This window comes from Leucoraja erinacea, chromosome 39 (genome assembly GCF_028641065.1).
Source record: "Leucoraja erinacea ecotype New England chromosome 39, Leri_hhj_1, whole genome shotgun sequence".
Lineage (NCBI taxonomy): Eukaryota > Metazoa > Chordata > Chondrichthyes > Rajiformes > Rajidae > Leucoraja > Leucoraja erinaceus.
In genome coordinates, this window is record NC_073415.1 from 2,399,922 (window position 1) to 2,418,314 (window position 18,393).

The window sequence follows — 18,393 nt, forward strand, 5'->3', positions numbered from 1 at the left end:
ACGTCTGGCCGGGTTGCACGAACAACACGAGCCTGCCGCCAGCGGAGACGGTGGAGAAGATCACCAGGGATATTGTGGCGCTGGCCAACGAGGCCGGCTTTCACAGCGTGGTGGAGGGCGATGTGATCCAGCTGTTGGACTCAAACCAGGAGGACCTGTCCGATGAAGACCTCGTGTGGCTGGAGCAAGAGCGAGCCTCGGAAGCGGTGGACGACACAGACTCGCCGCCCGCCCCACTCCAGCTCACCACCGACCACCTGTCCGACGCATTGACCTACATCGACCAGGTGGTGGACATCCTCAGCGTCAACGACCCGAACCGGGAGCGCAGCCTGAAGGTCGGCCGCTTACTGCAGGACGCCGTCAGCTGCTACAAGGACTTGTACAAGGAGAAGATACGCCGGCAGCAACAAACAACTCTCCGGGCTGTTCTCATCTGCAAAACAGAGCCCCCCACTCCTTCTGTGTAAGATAACTTCACCACCACCGCCCCATCACACACATTCCGACTAATACCCCTCTAGTTTTGTGTGTACTATTATTGGTTGTGAGTAGCATTAAAGTATCTTTCCTATATTTAATACAACTTTGGAAGCGTATCTCTTGAGGTTTTTTGTCCCCGTCAGGGTGTACCGAAGTTTTGCATAAAGTTCAGTAACTTATTACCACGGTCTCTCAAAACACACACATTCCACAGAGCAGGGACGTTTCTGGTCTGAAGAAGGGTCCCGGGGTGGTCCATGTATGGAATGAGCTGCCAGAGCAGGTAGTTGAGGCAGGTACTTTCACAGCATTATAGAAAACATTTAGACTGGTACAAGGATAGGACAGGTTTAGAGGGACACGGGCCAAACGCAGGCAGGTGGGACTGGTGTAGATGGGGCATGATGGTCAGCATGGGGAAGTTGGGCCGAAGGGCCTGTTTCCACGCTGTATCACTCTATGACTCTAATCTGTGTTGCTAGACTTGACTGTCTGGGATCTGGTCTTCTGAAGATTGCGGACTTCCATCCAAAAAGGATCGGACCAGGGATGAACACAATAGTAGGGCACGCGAAGATTTTGTGAATCCCCAAATCCTGGGGCGCCGCGCGCGACCGCGCGCCACTGCCTACGACACCATGCCTCACCACGCGCCATGCGCGGGTAATACACGTCATGCGTGCGTCACGTGCGCCGTGACGCGTAAATGATGTCTCGTAAATGACGCGCAAGTGGGACAGGTGAACAATACTTCAAACACCCGATCACCCCTTCACACTGATTCTCATGTGTAGGAAGGAACTGCAGATACTGGTTTACACGGAAGATAGACGCGAAGTGCTGGAGTAACTCAGCGGGTCAGGCAGCATCTGTGGAGAACATGGATGGGTGGCGTCTCACCTATTCCCTATCTCCAGACATGTTGCCTGATCACACTAGTTGGTCCCTTCGTCTACCTTTTGTCTACCTTCGATTTTTCCAGCATCTGCAGTTCTTTCTTAAACACTAGTTCTGCGTTATCATCTTGTCCTCATCCACTCCATACACGCTAGTGGCAATTTAGAGCAGGCCATTTAACCTACAAACCTGCACGTCTTTGGGATGAGAGAAGAAACTGGAGCACCCGGAGGGAACCAACGCGGTCACTGGGAGAACGTGCAACTCAGTGTGAAACCCAGTGCCCTGAATGGTCTCGCCGCTGATAATGCAAGTAAGAATTTCATTGTTCTATCTGGGACATATTGACAATAAGACACTCTCTTGATAACAAAATACATGAAATCATTGTGACCTCGACGTGATTCGAACACGCAGCCTTCTGATCTGGAGTCAGACGCGCTACCGTTGCGCCACGAGATCCACACCTGAACGGACATCACAGTAAGCCCCTACAAATGACCAACATGCCCCCATCTATACTAACCCCACCTGTCCGCGTTTGGCCCATATCCATCTAAACCTGCCCTATCCAGGTACCTGTCTACGTTCCTTTTAAATGTTGTTCCATACGCGCACAACCCTCTGTGTGAAAGGTTTTCCCCTCGGTATCCTATTAAATCATTCCCCTCTCACCTTAAACCCATGTCATCGGGTGTTTGATTTTCCTGCCCTACATTCCCCATATCCACCCCCCCCCCCCCCCCCCCCCTCCGCGCTCCAAGTATAACCCCCCCCCCCAGGCCCCCAACGTCTTGGTAAATCTTCTCTGCACCCCTTCCAGCTAAAGAACATCCTTTCTCTCGAAGGGTGGCCAAAAGTGAACATAATACTCCAAACATTTCCAACAACCTTTCCACTATTTCCTCCTCCCATTGCGCTGGTGATGTTTGTCTGAAGAAGAATCCCGAACAGAAATGTCACCTGTCCATCCCCTCCTCAAATGCCGCCTGACTCACTAGGATATCTCTGGTCTCCCTGGCTCTCAGCCTGAATAAGGGTCTAGACCTGTAACATGGGCCGCGGAACCGGGGACGCTGTGGGGTGCTGGGGGGGCTGCAGCCCCTCCAATTTTTTTTGGCGAGACATGCTTCATAACCCGAAATGATCCGGCCAGCAGGCGTATCTTCCTCTTCTTCTGACGACCCCCGACATCCAGAATCTCAGAACAAGCGCACAGTGAGCGCGGCAAAACAACAGATCATATAGCGGGGCGCTGTGATTAGCCGCCGAGCGGAAGGGAGGGAGGGTGGTCCCGTGGGTCCCGGGAGAGAGACAGAGTCAGTCGGCCCCGGGAGGGAGGGAGGGAGGGAGGGAGGGAGAGAGAGAGATACATCCCCCCACTTTTTGAGTTGGGGGGTGGCTTGTATTATCCCCCAGTTGTTGGAGGTCGAGCAACAACTAAGATAATAGTCGCTCCGCTCCCTCACCGGGTACCCCCAAGGCCAGTGACCAGTGATCGCTCAGCCCCCCACTTACAAAAACGTTCCGCGGCCCCCTGTGAAACGTCACCCATTCCTTCTCTCCAGAGATGCTGCCTGTCCCGCTGAGTTACTCCAGCATTTTGTTTCTACCTCTTCATAGATGCTGCGTGTCCCGCTGAGTTACGCCAGCTTTTTAAGTCTATCTGCGGTGTAAACCAGCATCTACAGTTACAACTCTCCTACAGAGGTTCCTCCAACATTTCCCCGGCTCTCATGTGCAAGTTGTGTACTATGAGTGTATGTGGTGGTTTCTGTAGTGTAGCGGTTATCACGTTCGCCTCACACGCGAAAGGTCCCCAGTTCGATCCTGGGCAGGAACATCATTTTCACTCTTATTCTGGGTTGGCACCTGTAGATGGTTATGCATGCAACCATATATGTAACTACCTCATTAGCATATCGTCCCTCCCACATTCTATAGTATAACTGTAGTGTCTGCATGTTCCCTCCCTGTTAGGTTCCAGTACGTGTGTAGACCAGTTGTGGTTAGTGCTGGAACGTGTGTTATTGGTGCTTGAATAAAGACTTAGTTAAAGGACTACGGACGACGTCTAGTTTCCTTTACATGGTGTCAGACCCTGTAAATCTGCGCCTCTGTTTATCGGATTTTTTTAATTTAGTTTCTCGTGTAAGTGTGTGCTAGGATGGCTTCATCGTGTCGCAAGCCTTCCCCGTTAGTTTTTGATGCTGACATCGCGGAGCGATGGGAGACTTTTGTAATGGACTACAATCATTATGTGAACATCGCACACCACAATGACCCTCCTGCTCTCAGAGCATCCTTGCTGCTGAATCTCGCTGGTCCTGATGCCATGAGGAGGGCTAACTCGTTTGAATACCGTCCAGCAGTTATGGACGCGGCTGACCAGGTTGTTGAGCCTGCTGAATCTCCTAACGACCCTGCCTGTCTACTGAGAAAGTTTACGGAGATCTGTGACCTGCCTTCAAATCGAATCTTGGAGCGGACACGTTTGTTCTCCCGCAAGCAGCAGCCTGGGGAGCCGGTGGAATGTTTCATTGCTGACCTCCGCCACCTGTCGCAGCGCTGTCGTTTTGGTGAGTTGCGTGACGAGCTCACGCGGGACATACTGGTTAATGGAATGCTTGATCAAAAGCTGCGAACTGATTTAATGCAGAAACCTGACCTCACGCTAAATGAAGCTATGCATGCCTGCCGGTTGGCTGAGGTCGTTAATCCGGTCAGTGGGGAGAGAGGTTCTGGGAACCGCACCATCGCTGTGGCTACCCTGTCCGTGCCGCGAAGGGCACCTAGCAATTCCAGACCACAGTCTCGCCCCCATTTTGCCCCCACCCCCCAGGGTGCCAGAAAGTGTCCTAATTGTGGATATGGTCACTTGCCACAGGCTGCTTGTCCTGCTATCGGAAAAGCCTGTAACTACTGCAGGAAGCTTAACCATTTCGCGTCCGTCTGCCGTTCCCGTGGGAATGTGGCTCAGCTTGAAGAGGATTCCGCCCTCGAGTCCGACTCCAGCATTTCGATGGGGGGGATGCTAGTGTTTACGCTCTGCTGCACAACCAGACTCGACTCCCCGATCCATCGGTGCTAGTCACTGTCAATAACAAGACCTTCACTGCGAAGTTGGATACTGGTGCGAAGGTCTGTGTAATTTCAACAAAGCTCTTCCACAAGATAAGAAATAATGAGCAACTGTCTGCTGATCGCTCAGTGCTGCGAGCCTACGGTGGGGAGGAGCTGACTCCTGTGGGGAGGGTAACTTTCCACTGCAAGCTACAGAAGACGTCTGGTGATTTATCGTTTTTTGTTTTGGACTGTGATTATGTGCCCCTGCTGTCGTTCCTGCGCCTACCCAACCTGCTCCTGTGAAACCTGATTTCGGTTCTCCTGTTCTTTCCCCACGGTCTTCTCCTGTCAGTTCTCCTTTTTCATCCTCCCCTTCTAGTTCATCTCTTGCCTCGCCGGTTTCTAGTCCACGACCTGCTTTACTGCCTGTTCCGTCCCCCCGATCTTCGCTGCCTTTGCCTTTGGGAGAGGGGAGTGAGGGTGCTGTACGGACCCGCTCTGGCAGAGTTGTGCGGGCCCCTGATCGGTATGGTGATTATGCTTAGTTTGGGATGTTCACTGACCATTATTGTTATTATGTGCAGGTCTGTATAATTACCTGCTGCTGCTGTTTATCTTACGGGAAGGGGATGTAGATGTAGATATCGTCCCTCCCACATTCTATAGTATAACTGTAGTGTCTGCATGTTCCCTCCCTGTTAGGTTCCAGTACGTGTGTAGACCAGTTGTGGTTAGTACTGGAACGTGTGTTATTAGTGCTTGAATAAAGACTTAGTTAAAGGACTATGGACGAAGTCTAGTTTCCTTTACAGCACCTTAAGGCCATTTTCGGCCACTCATATGCACCTCTGCAATATATTGCAAATATGCAATACGTTTGCTGTTTAAAGCTGGAGGCTCCGGCAACATCTCTGGAGACTTTTGTCCAGAGACTCCAGAGATGTTACAAAAAAAGTTGGTGTAGACTGGCAGAAGGAATGGGTGAGGTTTCGGGTCGAGACCCTTCTTCAGACCCTTGTCCAGAGATGTTGTCTGACCCTCTGAGTTACTCAGCTTGTTGTGTCTATCTTTGGTTTGAATCAGGATCTGCTGTTCCTCCCTACACATGGACCACAACTATACATCAATTGCCAGGCTGTGTCTCGCCCCACCACTCTTCCAGCTTTCCCCAGCCGACCTCATTCGGTGTGAAGAAGGGATTCTGTGACTTTATGTTGCCAGAAAAGAGACTTGGGATCGGGAACGATCGAGGCTTGTAATAACAATGACCAGGAAACCTAAGTGGAAGTAGAATTTGCAACACAGGTATAAACATGTATGATATAGGAGAGAGTATAAGAATTCACAAATAATGGTCCTAAACGGAGAACAGACGGCAAAGGCAACGGGATGCTAATCCATTGTGCATCGAACGATAGCGGTTCAAACCCATCCTCCTTGTGTAACCATTTTCAGAATCAGAATCACACTTTATTCGCCAAATATGTTTTGCAACATACGAGGAATTTCATTGGCCAGGTCAGTCATACAATTAAAAGCAACAGATCACTCAAAAACACATTTCAACCTGAACATCCACCACAGTGACTCCTACACATTCCTCACTGTGATGGAAGGCGAAATAAAGTTCAAGTCCCTCCTTCAGTATGTCAGTATTTCCCAACCCCAGCCCTTCCCATTGGCAAACTGAAATTCTCTCTTTTATTTTGAGGGGGGGGGGGGGGGCGATTTTGCAAGGAATGTTTCTCACTAAGTTTGTGGATTAATCCAATGAATTTGGAAATAAAATGCCACCACGATCGATTTAGTTCTTCCTCTCTCTATTCCCCAATTTGCTCGCTCCGATTAACAAGAGCCAACAGAATCAACAGTATTTCATTGTTATATGTCCCAGTGTGTGTATATAAATATATGCATTTACCAATAAAAACAAACAAACAATAATAGTGCGAAAAGACAAAGCCATTGCCCCCGTCTATGTAGTTCAGAGTTTATTTGGAGATTGTAGGGTTTAACAGTCTGATGGCTATTGAACCAATTAACGTTTTATTAATGCCATTAGTATGGGTATCAGGGGTTACGGGGAGAAGGTTGGAGAATGGGGTTTGGAGGGAGAGATAGATCAGACAAGATTGAATGGCGTAGACTTGATGGGCCGAAAGGTCCAAACAAATTCTATGTTATCCCACTTCCCCATCCACTCCCTACACACTAGGGGCAATGCACAGAGAGCAGTCAACGGGGAGAACGTCCAAACTCCACAAAGACAGCACCCAGGGTTTGGATCGAACCGGCAGACTGATTCCTGGAACTGTGATTGCTTCCTCCTTCCTTTCTGAATAAGGGTTCCTACCCAAAGCGTTGCCTGTCCATTCCCTCCACAGATGCCGCCTGACCCACTGAGTTACTCCAGCACTTTTCCAGCCCCGTTCATATCAACGGTTGGAATGGTCAAGAGCTTCAAATTCCTGGGCGTGCACATCTCTGAAGATCTTTCCTGGTCCGAGAACATTAATGCAATTATCAAGAAAGCTCAACAGCGCCTCTACTCTACAAAATAGAGAGAGTACATTAGAGGAGATTTACTAGAATGTTGCCTGGGTTTCAACAACTAAGTCACAGAGAAAGGTTGAATAAGTTAGGTCTTTATTCTCTGAAGCGCAGAAGGTTAAGGGGGGACTTGATAGAGGTCTTTAAAATGATGAGAGGGATAGACAGAGTTGATGTGGACACGCTTTTCCCTTTGAGAATAGGGAAGATTCAAACAAGAGGACATGACTTCAGAATTAAGGGACAGAAGTTTAGGGGTAATATGAGGGGGAACTTCTTTACTCAGAGAGTGGTAGCGGTGTGGAATGAGCTTCCAGTGGAAGTGGTGGAGGCAGGTTCATTGGTATCATTTAAAAATAAATTGGATAGGCATATGGATGAGAAGGGAATGGAGGGTTATGGTATGAGTGCAGGCAGGTGGGACTAAGGGAAGAAAATGTGTTCGGCACGGGCTTGTAGGGCCGAGATGGCCTGTTTCCGTGCTGTCATTGTTATATGGTTATATGGTTATATGGTTATATCAGCGCCTCTACTTTCTGAGAAGATTACGGAGAGTCGGTTTGTCAAGGAGGACTCTCTCTAACTTCTACAGGTGCACAGTAGAGAGCATGCTGACCGGTTGCATCGTGGCTTGGTTCGGCAACTTGAGTGCCCTGGAGAGGAAAATACTGCAAAAAGTAGTAAACACTGCCCAGTCCATCATCGGCTCTGACCTCCCTTCCATCGAGCGGATTTATTGCAGTCGCTGCCTCAAAAAGGCTGGCAGTATCATCAAAGACCCACACCATCCTGGCCACACACTCATCTCCCTGCTACCTTCAGGTAGAAGGTACATGAGCCTGAAGACTGCACCAACCAGGTTCAGGAATAGCTACTTCCCCACAGCCATCAGGCTATTAAACCTGGCTCGGACAAAACTCTGAACATTAATAACCCATTATCTGTTATTTGCACTTTATCAGTTTATTTATTCATGTGTGTATATATTTATATTATGGTATATGGACACACTGATCTATTTTGTAGTAAATGCCTACTATGTTCTGTGTGCTGAAGCAAAGCAAGAATTTCATTGTCCTATACAGGGACACATGACAATAAACTCACTTGAACTTGAACACTTACACACAAGTATCTTTGTGTATGGCCGTTTCTGTAGTGTAGTGGTTATCACGTTCGCCTCACACGCGAAAGGTCCCCAGTTCGATCCTGGGCAGGAACATCATTTTCATTCTTGCTCTAGGTTGGCACCTGAAGGCCGTCTTCGGCCACATATGAACCTCTACAATAACCGCCCAGACATCTTCCAGCAATACAATTACTTAATGGGTCCGGCAGCATCTCTGGAGACCTTTGTCCCGAGATCTCCAGAGATGTTACAAAAAAAGTTGGAGTGGACTGGTAACATCTTTGGACAGAAGGAATGGGTGACGTCGAGACCCTTCTTCAGACCCTTCTCCAGAGATGTTGCCTGACCCCTGAGTTACTCAGCTTGTCGTCTATCTTTGGTTTAAATCAGGATCTGCTGTTCCTCCCTACACATGAACCACAATTATCCATCAATTGCCAGGCTTTGTCTCACCCCACCACTCTTCCAGCTTTCTCCAGCCGATCTCATTCGATGTGAAGAAGGGATTCTGTGACTTTATGTTGCCAGAAAAGAGACTTGGGATCGGGAACGATCGAGGCTTGTAATAACAATGACCAAGAAACCCAAGTGAAAGTAGAATTTGTGCAGAACACAAGTATAAACATGTATGATGTAGGAGAGAATATAAGAATTCTCAAATAATAGTCCTAAACGGAGAACAGACAAGATGGTCCAGGGGTAAAGGCAATGGAATGTATCGAACGATAGGGATTGAAACCCATCCTCCTCGTGAACTGTAACCATTTGACTTCAGTATTTCCCAACCCCAGCCCTTCCCATTGTCACGCTGAAAATCTATCTTTTTGGGTGACGGGGGGGGGGGGGGGGGGGGGGCATATTTTGCAAGGAATGTTTCTCACTAGGTTTGGCAAATGATCCAATGAACTTGAACCACGATCGATTTAGTTCTTCCACTATTTATTCCTAAATCTGCTCGCTCACATTAACAAGAGACAAGAATCAACAGCCTTTTATTGTCATATGTCCCAGTGTGTGTATACACATATATATATTGTGTGTAAGATTATATATGTATTTTATAATGTTTTTATATGCAATGTATTTTTATGTAATGTCTGGACCTTGAGTCCGAAATAAAGTTTATTATATATATATATATATATGTGTGTGTGTGTGTGTGTCCAAATAAACTTGAATGGCATAGACTTGGGGTCTGAAGAAGGGTTTCGGCCCGAAACGTCACCCATTTCCTCCGCTCCATAGATGCTGTTGCACCCGCTGAGTTTCTCCAGCATTTTCGTGTACCTTAGACTTGGGGACAATGGTTTTGTCTTTTTGCACTATTATCGTTTGTTTGTTTTTATTGGCATGCATGTGTATAATATAAATATATACATTTATAAATATATATCTATATATATATACACACACTCACACAAACACACACACACACACACACACATACACACATACACACACACATACATACACACACACACACACACACACATACACACACACACATATATATAATAGTATATATAATATGTCGTAATATATAATATATAATAATATATAATATATATATATATATATATATAATATGTATATAATATATATTATATATATGTGTGTGTGTATATATATATACAAATATATATATATATATTTGTGTGTGTGTGTGTATATATATATATATATAGATATATATTTATAAATGTATATATTTATATTATACATATGCATACCAATAAAAACAAACAAACAATAATAGTGCAAAAAGACAAAACCATTGTCACCAAGTCTATGTCGTTCAAGTTTATTTGGAGGTTGTAGGGTTTAACAGCCTGATGGCTATTGAACCAATTGACGTCTGATTAATTTGATTAGTACGGGTGTCAGGGGTTACTGGGAGAAGGCAGGAGAATGTGGTTGGGAGGGGGAGATAGATCAGACATGATTGAATGGCGGAGTAGACTTGTTGGGCCGAAACGTCCAAACAAATTCTATGTTATCCCACTTTCTCATCCACTCCCTACACACTAGGGGCAGTTCACAGAGAGCAGTCAACAGGGAGAACGTCCAAACTCCACAAAGACAGCACCCAGGGTTAGGATCGAACCGGCAGACTGAATCCAGGAACTGTGATTGCTTCCTCCTTTCTCTCTGAATAAGGGTTCCTACCCAAAGCGTTGTCTGTCCATTCCCTCCACAGATGCCGCCTGACCCACTGTGTTACTCCAGCACTTACCCACTGGTGTCTCCGTGAGTTGTAGTTTCTGTAGTGTAGTGGTTATCACGTTCGCCTCACACGCGAAAGGTCCCCAGTTCGATCCTGGGCAGGAACATTATTTTCGCTCCTGCTCCACTTTGTCACCCGAATGCGTTTCCCGGGTCGCTCACATTCACCTTTACAACAGTCGCCCATGCATCTCAGGGCCAATAAATGCAACACCTGCCGTTTTCAAAGACTTATTCCCACCTGTGGCTGTACGAAGGACAGGACTATTTCCACACCGCGTCCCCCCCACGAAACCTAATTACTTGCCCGGCTTTGTCCCGCCCCCACCTCTCTTCCACCTTTCTCCAGCCGACGACAATCAGTCTGAAGAAGGGTCCCGACCCTATCCACGACCTCCAGAGATGCTTCCTTTGTTATTTTCTTTGCTCTAGATTCCAGTATTTACAATTCCTTGTGTTCGCCTGCTTCGTGACCCGCTGAGTTACAACATGTTGTGTCTATGTTCGGAGTGAACCAACATTTGCACTTTCTTCCTACATGTATTCATCATGTTATCTGTGTGTCTAACCACTACTTCCAACTCATCCACACTTCATACTCGATCTGTCTTCCTCGCCGTTTTCCACTCTCTAAGTACTGTAAGGAGACGTTGTTATCAATTTAGAAAAAGGATTTGAGTATAAGAGCAGGGAGGTTCTACTGCAGTTGTACAGGGTCTTGGTGAGACCACACCTGGAGTATTACGTAGAATTTTCCTAATCTGAGGAAATACATTCTTGCCATAGAGGGAGTACAGAGAAGGTTCACCAGACTGATTCCTGGGATGTCAGGACTTTCATATGAAGAAAGACTGGATAGACTCGGCTTGTAAACGCTAGAGTTTAGAAGATTGAGGGGGGATCTTATAGAAACTTATAAAATTCTTAAGGGATTGGACAGGCTAGATGCAGGAAGATGATTCCCGGTGTTGGTGAAGTCCAGAACTAGGGGGTCACAGTTTAAGGATAAGAGGGAAGTATTTTAGGACCAAGATGAGAAAATCATTTTTTACACAGAGAGTGGTGAATCTGTGGAATTCTCTGCCACAGAAGGTAGTTGAGGCCAGTTCATTGGCTATATTTAAGAGGGAGTTAGATGTGGCCCTTGTGGCTGAAGGGAACAGGGGGTATGGAGAGAAGGCAGGGATGGGATACTGAGTTGGATGATCAGCCATGATCATATCGAATGGCGGTGCAGGCTCGAAGGGCCGAATGGCCTAGTCCTGCACCTATTTTCTATGTTTCTATGTCTATGTTTCTATTTCTATCGATAACTCCCTCTTTACCTTTCAGACGTTAAACTCTGTCTTAGACACAAACTACTGGAGTAATTCAGCGGGACAAACAGAATCTCTGGAGAGAAAGAATGGGTGACGTTTCGAGACCCTTCTTCAAACTGAGTCTCGATCCGAAACGTCACCAATTCCTTCTCTCCAGAGATGCTGCCTGACTCGCTGAGTTACTCCAGCACTTTGTGTCTATCCTCCGTGTAAACCCGCACCTGCAGTTCCTTCCCACACATGATCCTGGGGTACAGAGTTGAGCCCTGTACAAACACACTCCCATTTACCGATCGTGGAATCTAGGTGAAATAAAAAAGTTGATGGCATGTTGATAAAATATAATCATTCCGAGCAAATGAAATGAAACGTGCTATGAATGGTGACACACGTTATGTACTTTCACATTTAGCGAATTGGGTATACTTCGGGGGGTAAAAATCCTTCTTAATTAGTACAGGTCTCAGAGGCCTGTGCCTGTGAGTGTTCGTGGCGGTTTCTGTAGTGTAGTGGTTATCACGTTCGCCTCACACGCGAAAGGTCCCCAGTTCGATCCTGGGCAGAAACATAATTTTTCGCTCTTGCTCTGGTTTGATTGCTATAGGCGTCTCCGGCCACTCATATGCACTTCTGCAATAACTGCCCAGATATCTCCTGCAAAAAATATGCAATATATTTGCTGTTTACAAAGACTTACTCCCTGCGTCTGTGCGAAGAAGAGACGTGGCATGGCATGAAACACGATTATAGACACAAATGCTGTAGGAACTTAATGGATCCGGCAGCATATTTGGAGATTTTTGTCCAGACATCTCCGGAGAGTTGGAGTACATCAGCGGGGCAGGCAGCATCTTTGGACAGAAGGAATGGCTGACGTTTCTGGTCGAGACCCTTCTTCAGAGATGTTGTCGGACTTGTTGTGTCTATCTTTGGTTTAAATCCATCAATTACCAGGCCTTGCCCCGCCCCACCACTCTTCCAGCTTTCCCCAGCCGATCTCATTCGGTGTGAAGAAGGGATTCTGTGACGTTATGTTGCCAGAAAAGAGTGCAAAAACCACACTACTTTTACAAGATTTTTGTCCATACAAAAAACCTTCAACCCTGCTCATCTTTGGGAAGAGGGAGGAAGCTGGAGGAAACCCACGCGCGGTCCCAGGGAGACCCCTGAATCGCAAACTCTTTACTCTCTTTGTTTGCATGGAACAAAATACATGAAATCATTGTGACCTCGACGTGATTCGAACACGCAGCCTTCTGATCTGGAGTCAGACGCGCTACCGTTGCGCCACGAGGTCCACACCTGAACGGACATCACAGTAAGCCCCTACAAATGCCGCCCGACCAACATGCCCCATCTACACTAGTCCCACCTGCCCGCGTAAGGCCCATATCCCTCTAAACCTGTCCTATCCATGTACCTATGTAAATTCCTTTTACATGTTGTTCCCGTGCTTGCCTCAACTACCTCCTCTGGCAGCTTGTTCCATACACCCACCCTCTGTGTGAAAAGATTTATCCTCAGTTTCCTATTAAATCTTTCCCTCTCACCTTAAACCCATGTCCTCTGGTGTTTGATTTTCCTGCCCTACATTCCCCATATCTATTCCCTCCTGATTTTCAACCCACGGCGTCCTGCCTCCAAGGAATAAAATCATGGACTCCCTCGAGAATGGGCACATGCATGGTAGATGCAGTTTAATGTGGATACATGTGAGGTTATCCACTTTGGTAGCAAAAATAGGACGCAGATTACTATCTAAATGGCGTCAAGTTGGGAAAAGGGGAAGTACAACGGGATCTGGGGGTCCTTGTCCATCAGTCCATGAAAGTAAGCATGCAGGTACAGCAGGCAGCGAAGAAAGCGAATGGTATGTTGGCCTTTATAACAAGAGGTGTTGAGTATAGGAGCAAAGAGGTCCCTCTGCAGTTGTATAGGGCCCTAGTGAGACCACACCTGGAGTATTGTGTGCAGTTTTCGTCCCCTAATTTGAGGAAGGACATTCTTGCTATTGAGGGAGTGCAGTGTAGGTTTACAAGGTCAATTCCCGGGATGGCGGGACTCACATATGCTGAGAGGAGCGGCTGGGCTTGTACACTCTGGAGTTTAGAAGTATGAGAGGAGATCTTATTGAAACATATAAGCTTATTAAGGGTTTCGACACGCTAGAGGCAGGAAACATGTTCCCGATGTTGGGGGAGTCCAGAACTAGGGGCCACAGTTTTAGAATAAGGGGTAAGCCATTTAGAACGGAGACGATGAAACACTTTTTCTCACAGAGAGTTGAGCGTTTGTGGAATTCTCTACCTCAGAGGGCGGTGGAGGCCGGTTCTCTGGATATTTTCAAGAGAGAGCTAGATAGGGTTCTTAAAGATAGCGGTGTCAGTGGATATGGGGAGAAGGCAGGAACGGGGTACTGATTGTGGATGATCTGCCATGAATGGCGGTGCTATCTCGAAGGGCCGAATGGCCTACTCCTGCACCTATTGTCTATTGACTATTGAGAGCCCAGGCCCCAGGGTACTGGCAACGTCTTGGTAAATCTTCTCTGCACCCTTTCCGGTTAAAGGACATCCTGTCTCTCGATGGGTGACCAAAAGTGAACATATTACTCCAAACACCACAACCTTTCCTGTGTTTCCTCCTTCTATTGCCCTGGAAATGTTTGTCTGAAGAATGGACCCGACCAGGAAAGTCACCTGTCCATTCCCTCCTCAAATGCCGCCTGACTCACTAGGATATCTCTGGTCTCCCTTTTTCCCCCTACTCTCAGCCTGAAGAAAGGTCTCGACCCATTCCTTCTCTCCGTAGATGCTGTGTGTCCCGCTGAGTTACACCAGCTTTTTTTGTGTCTATCTGTGGTGTAAACCAGCATCTGCAGTTACAACCGTCCTACAGAGGTTCCTCCAACATTTCCCCAGTTTCCATATGCAAGTGATGCCTGTAAATGTTCGTGGCGGTTTCTGTAGTGTAGCGGTTATCACGTTCGCCTCACACGCGAAAGGTCCCCAGTTCGAGCCTGGGCAGGAACATAATTTTCGCTCCTGCTCTGGGTCGGCACATGAAGGCGTCTTCTGCCGCTCATATGCACCTCTGCGATTACCACCCAGACACTTTCCAGCAAAAATATGCAATACATTTCGAACAAACTAAATGAAATGTGCTATGAATGGTGACACATGTATGAAATGTGTTATGTACTTGTTTTGTGAATTGAGTGTACTTTGGGGAAATACATCTTTAATTAGTACAGGTGTCAGAGTTTATGGTGAGAAGGCAGGAGAATGTGGTAAGGAGGGATAGATCAGCCATGATTGAATCGCGGAGTAGGATTGATGGGCCGAATGGCCTAATTCTACACCAATCACTTATGACATTATGACCTTACCCGATGAAGGGTGGTCATGACAGTATCTCCAGTTGTTGAATTACTCTGAAGAAAGACACAAAATGCTGGAGTAACAGTGGGTGAGACGGGAATAGAAGGAATGGGTGACAGTTTTTCAGTTCTAAAATGTAACTGTTGGGCAATAGAGCACAGGAACAGACCATTCGGCTCACAATGTCTGTGCCCCATTATACAACATTATACAATGGCCAATTACAGCACGGAAACCTACCTGTGCCGAACACATAATCTCCCCTCCCATAATGCATAATATCTCTACATTCTATCCTGCGAATATCCAAGTTCAGAACACTCTCTGAGTAAAGAATTGTAAACTGGATGTCCCCATCTTCCCTACTCTTGAAAAAGTCAACTCTGTAAGTTGGTGGCTACCTGCCTGCTCATAATGCATATCTCTACATTCCCTGCATATCCATGTTCAGAACGAGAATTGTAACTGGATGCACTTGAGTTGAAAGCAGAAGGTGGCAATATAAATAGCCTGGTACAGTTCTTAGACCCACTGTCTCGCCGTGTTCATCTTAGCTGCACCGTGGAATGGGAACCAGGTCTGGATCGAAGATTTCCTTAGGCTGATTCTCAGAGCAGAATGAGCAAGACAAGGGTTCCGACCCGAAACGTCACCCATCCCATGTCACCAGAGATGCTGCCTGACCCGCCGAGTTACCCCAGCATGTTGTGTTTATCTTCAGCCGCGAATGAAGGAGTGGCAGATTCATCTGTGGGGATTCGGTAACTACATTAAAAAGGTCGTGGATGAGATTTATTTGATTATTTGCAATGAGCAAGTGCACAACAGAAATTTAAGCCACAACATATGATTATATTATACAACCTAGACCATATTTATACGAGTTCAAGAAGGAACTGCAGATGCTGGAGAATCGAAGGTAGACAAAATTGCTGGAGAAACTCAGCGGGTGTGGCAGCATCTATGGATCGAAGGAAATAGACAACGTTTCGAGCCAAAATCCTACTTAAGTCCGCTGCACCCGCTGAGTTTCTCCAGCAATTTTGTCGAACATAATTATACAACATGTTAAATCGTTTAAAATGAGTCGACAGGGTGAATACGTTGTTCTATTCCCAGGGTCCGGGAATCAAGAACCAGAGGACATGGGTTTATGATGAGATGGGAACATTTTAATAGGAGCCTAGAGGGCAACCTTTTTCATTCAGAGGTTGGTGTGTATATGGAACGAGCTTCCAAATGAATTAGTCGGGGCAGATACAATAACAACATTCAAAAGACATTTGGACAGGGACGTGGTGTGTGGATATGGGCCAACTTGTGTAGGAGCATCTTGTTCGGCGAAGACGAGTGGGGCCAAATGGCCTGTTTCCTTGACTCGAAGTCACAAATGTTCAGTAAGTTTTGGGATTGGGATTCTGATCACAATGACCAAAAAACCTTCGTTTTTTTTCTGAGAGCAGAATATAGAATATAGAAATTCAGTCTGAAGAAGGGTCTCGACCCGAAACGTCACCCATTCCTTCTCTCCAGAGATGCTGCCTGTCCCGCTGAGTTACTCCAGCATGTTGTGTCTATCGTCGGTTTAAACCGGCATCTGCAGTTCCTTCCTACACGTGAAAATAAACACGGTGATGATGAGAATAGGCTAAATTATTTCCGAGTTGTAAGAATTTACAAGATGCTGCAACAGACGAGGTGGCCGAGTGGTTAAGGCGATGGACTGCTAATCCATTGTGCTCTGCACGCGTGGGTTCGAATCCCATCCTCGTCGTCATCTGCTACAATGAATAATTGGGTGATGTTAATGATTTTACTTAAGTACCTCCGAGGCACCAACATTCGCCGTTATTTTGCACGCCGCTGTGATTTTTCTTTCGCGTAGATTATATTTTATAACGAGTTTATTTTTCTCACGAAAATGTTGCAGGGAGAATGGAATGGGTATGGAAATAATATGAAATGGTTACGTCCTACGCCTCTTTATTCTTCAATCTATTTGAAGAGGTTAACTCCAAGTGGACGCGGAATTAGAAAATGTATTGCATAGGAAGGAACTGCAGATGCTGGTTTACACCGAAGATAGACACAGAATGCTGGGTTAACTCTGCAGCAGTTCTGGATAAAAGGAATGGGTGATGTTTCGGGTCGAGAACCTTCTTCAGACTGAGAGTCAGGGGAGAAGATGTTTATAGATATGGAAGGGTAAGGTGTGAAAAGGACAGATCAAAGCAGCCCACCAATGAAGTGTGGACTGGTTCATTGTTAGCTGAGGGTCAGGTAACAACCCTTCTTCAGACTGGTCTCGACCCGAAACGTCACCCATTCCTTCTCTCCGGGCATGCTGCCTGTCCCGCTGAGTTATTCCAAAGAGACCTCTCACGACCATAGGCGACTTCGCACGACCATAGGCGACCTCTCACGACCATACAGGCGATCTCTGGCGACATGTCGCCGGTGACCTCTCATGACCACAGGAGATCTCTCTATTGTCTAAAGCAGTGATTCCCAACCTGGGGCCATGGCAAATTTCAGGGGGCCACAGAAAAATTGAGGATTTAGGGGGCCACAGGTTTAATGAAGGGGGCCTCTGTTTTCCTCTAATAATGTCAGGGGGGTGGGGGGGGGGGGGGGCACAGAAAATTTTAAGAGCCCAAGTGGGCCATAAGCTAAGAAAGGTTGGGAATCACTGGTCTAAAGAAACACGCCATTGTAAATTGTTTGTAGAGTAAAAATGAGAAGCTAGTGCGATTTGAGTGGGGAGGGATAGAGCGAGAGGGAATGCCGGGGCTTCCTGAAGTGAGAGAAGTCTATGTTCATACCACTGGGCTGTAAGCTGCCCAAGCGCAAAATGAGATGCTGTTCCTCAAATTTGCGTTCAGCTTCACTCTGACAATAGAAGAGGCCGAGGACTGAAAGGTCTGTGTAGGAATGGGAAGGAGAATTAAAGTGTCCAGCAACCGGGAGATCAGGTTGGTTCGCGCGGGCTGAGCGAAGGTGTCCACGAAACGTTCCCCCAGTCTGCGTTTGGTCCTCAGTTCCTTCTCCAACAATTCTCTCTCCATCTCCTTTCAAACGTAAGGGACCGTGTGGCCTAATGGATAAGGCGTCTGACTTCGGTGTTTGATACGATGGTATCAGAAGATTGCAGGTTCGAGTCCTGTCACGGTCGTTTTTGCCAAACGGAATTCCATTCCATTCTGCGGGAATTTACTTCAAATAAGTAACATTTTGGAATGTCAACCCAGGGCAGAAGATTCGCAGCGAAAGGTAGCGTGGAGCGGGGGACAGGTTCACTGAAAGTGGCGTCGCACACAGACAGAATCTGTCCTTCATGAGTCGAGAA

At 46.9% G+C, this 18,393-nt stretch overlaps 1 protein-coding gene and 9 non-coding genes across 13 annotated transcripts in view; 8 read left to right on the forward strand and 2 right to left on the reverse strand.

Moving 5' to 3' along the window:
* LOC129714584 (tigger transposable element-derived protein 1-like) overlaps positions 1-715 on the forward strand; it is a 4,040-nt gene extending 3,325 nt beyond the window's left edge. For 3 of the 4 annotated variants that reach the window (XM_055664308.1, XM_055664309.1, XM_055664307.1), the window contains exon 2: positions 1-715. This exon is cut by the window's left edge and continues 792 nt beyond it. In XM_055664308.1, coding sequence (XP_055520283.1) covers positions 1-470 — 470 coding nt within the window. In that variant the 3' untranslated portion in view covers positions 471-715. The other variant, XM_055664305.1, reaches the window with a different exon arrangement.
* A 1,055-nt stretch (positions 716-1,770) lies between these two features.
* trnaw-cca (transfer RNA tryptophan (anticodon CCA)) lies at positions 1,771-1,842 on the reverse strand. Its single transcript has one exon. It is a non-coding gene; the product is annotated as a tRNA-Trp (tRNA).
* A 1,308-nt stretch (positions 1,843-3,150) lies between these two features.
* trnav-cac (transfer RNA valine (anticodon CAC)) lies at positions 3,151-3,223 on the forward strand. The gene has a single exon. It is a non-coding gene; the product is annotated as a tRNA-Val (tRNA).
* A 4,922-nt stretch (positions 3,224-8,145) lies between these two features.
* trnav-cac (transfer RNA valine (anticodon CAC)) lies at positions 8,146-8,218 on the forward strand. Its single transcript has one exon. It is a non-coding gene; the product is annotated as a tRNA-Val (tRNA).
* Positions 8,219-10,382: 2,164 nt separating this feature from the next.
* On the forward strand, positions 10,383-10,455 carry trnav-cac (transfer RNA valine (anticodon CAC)). The gene has a single exon. It is a non-coding gene; the product is annotated as a tRNA-Val (tRNA).
* A 1,707-nt stretch (positions 10,456-12,162) lies between these two features.
* Positions 12,163-12,235, forward strand: trnav-cac (transfer RNA valine (anticodon CAC)). The gene has a single exon. It is a non-coding gene; the product is annotated as a tRNA-Val (tRNA).
* Positions 12,236-12,892: 657 nt separating this feature from the next.
* trnaw-cca (transfer RNA tryptophan (anticodon CCA)) lies at positions 12,893-12,964 on the reverse strand. Its single transcript has one exon. It is a non-coding gene; the product is annotated as a tRNA-Trp (tRNA).
* Positions 12,965-14,626: 1,662 nt separating this feature from the next.
* trnav-cac (transfer RNA valine (anticodon CAC)) lies at positions 14,627-14,699 on the forward strand. Its single transcript has one exon. It is a non-coding gene; the product is annotated as a tRNA-Val (tRNA).
* Positions 14,700-16,739: 2,040 nt separating this feature from the next.
* trnas-gcu (transfer RNA serine (anticodon GCU)) lies at positions 16,740-16,821 on the forward strand. The gene has a single exon. It is a non-coding gene; the product is annotated as a tRNA-Ser (tRNA).
* Positions 16,822-18,130: 1,309 nt separating this feature from the next.
* trnar-ucg (transfer RNA arginine (anticodon UCG)) lies at positions 18,131-18,219 on the forward strand. The gene is given in 2 exon segments: positions 18,131-18,167; positions 18,184-18,219. It is a non-coding gene; the product is annotated as a tRNA-Arg (tRNA).
* Positions 18,220-18,393: the final 174 nt, after the last annotated feature.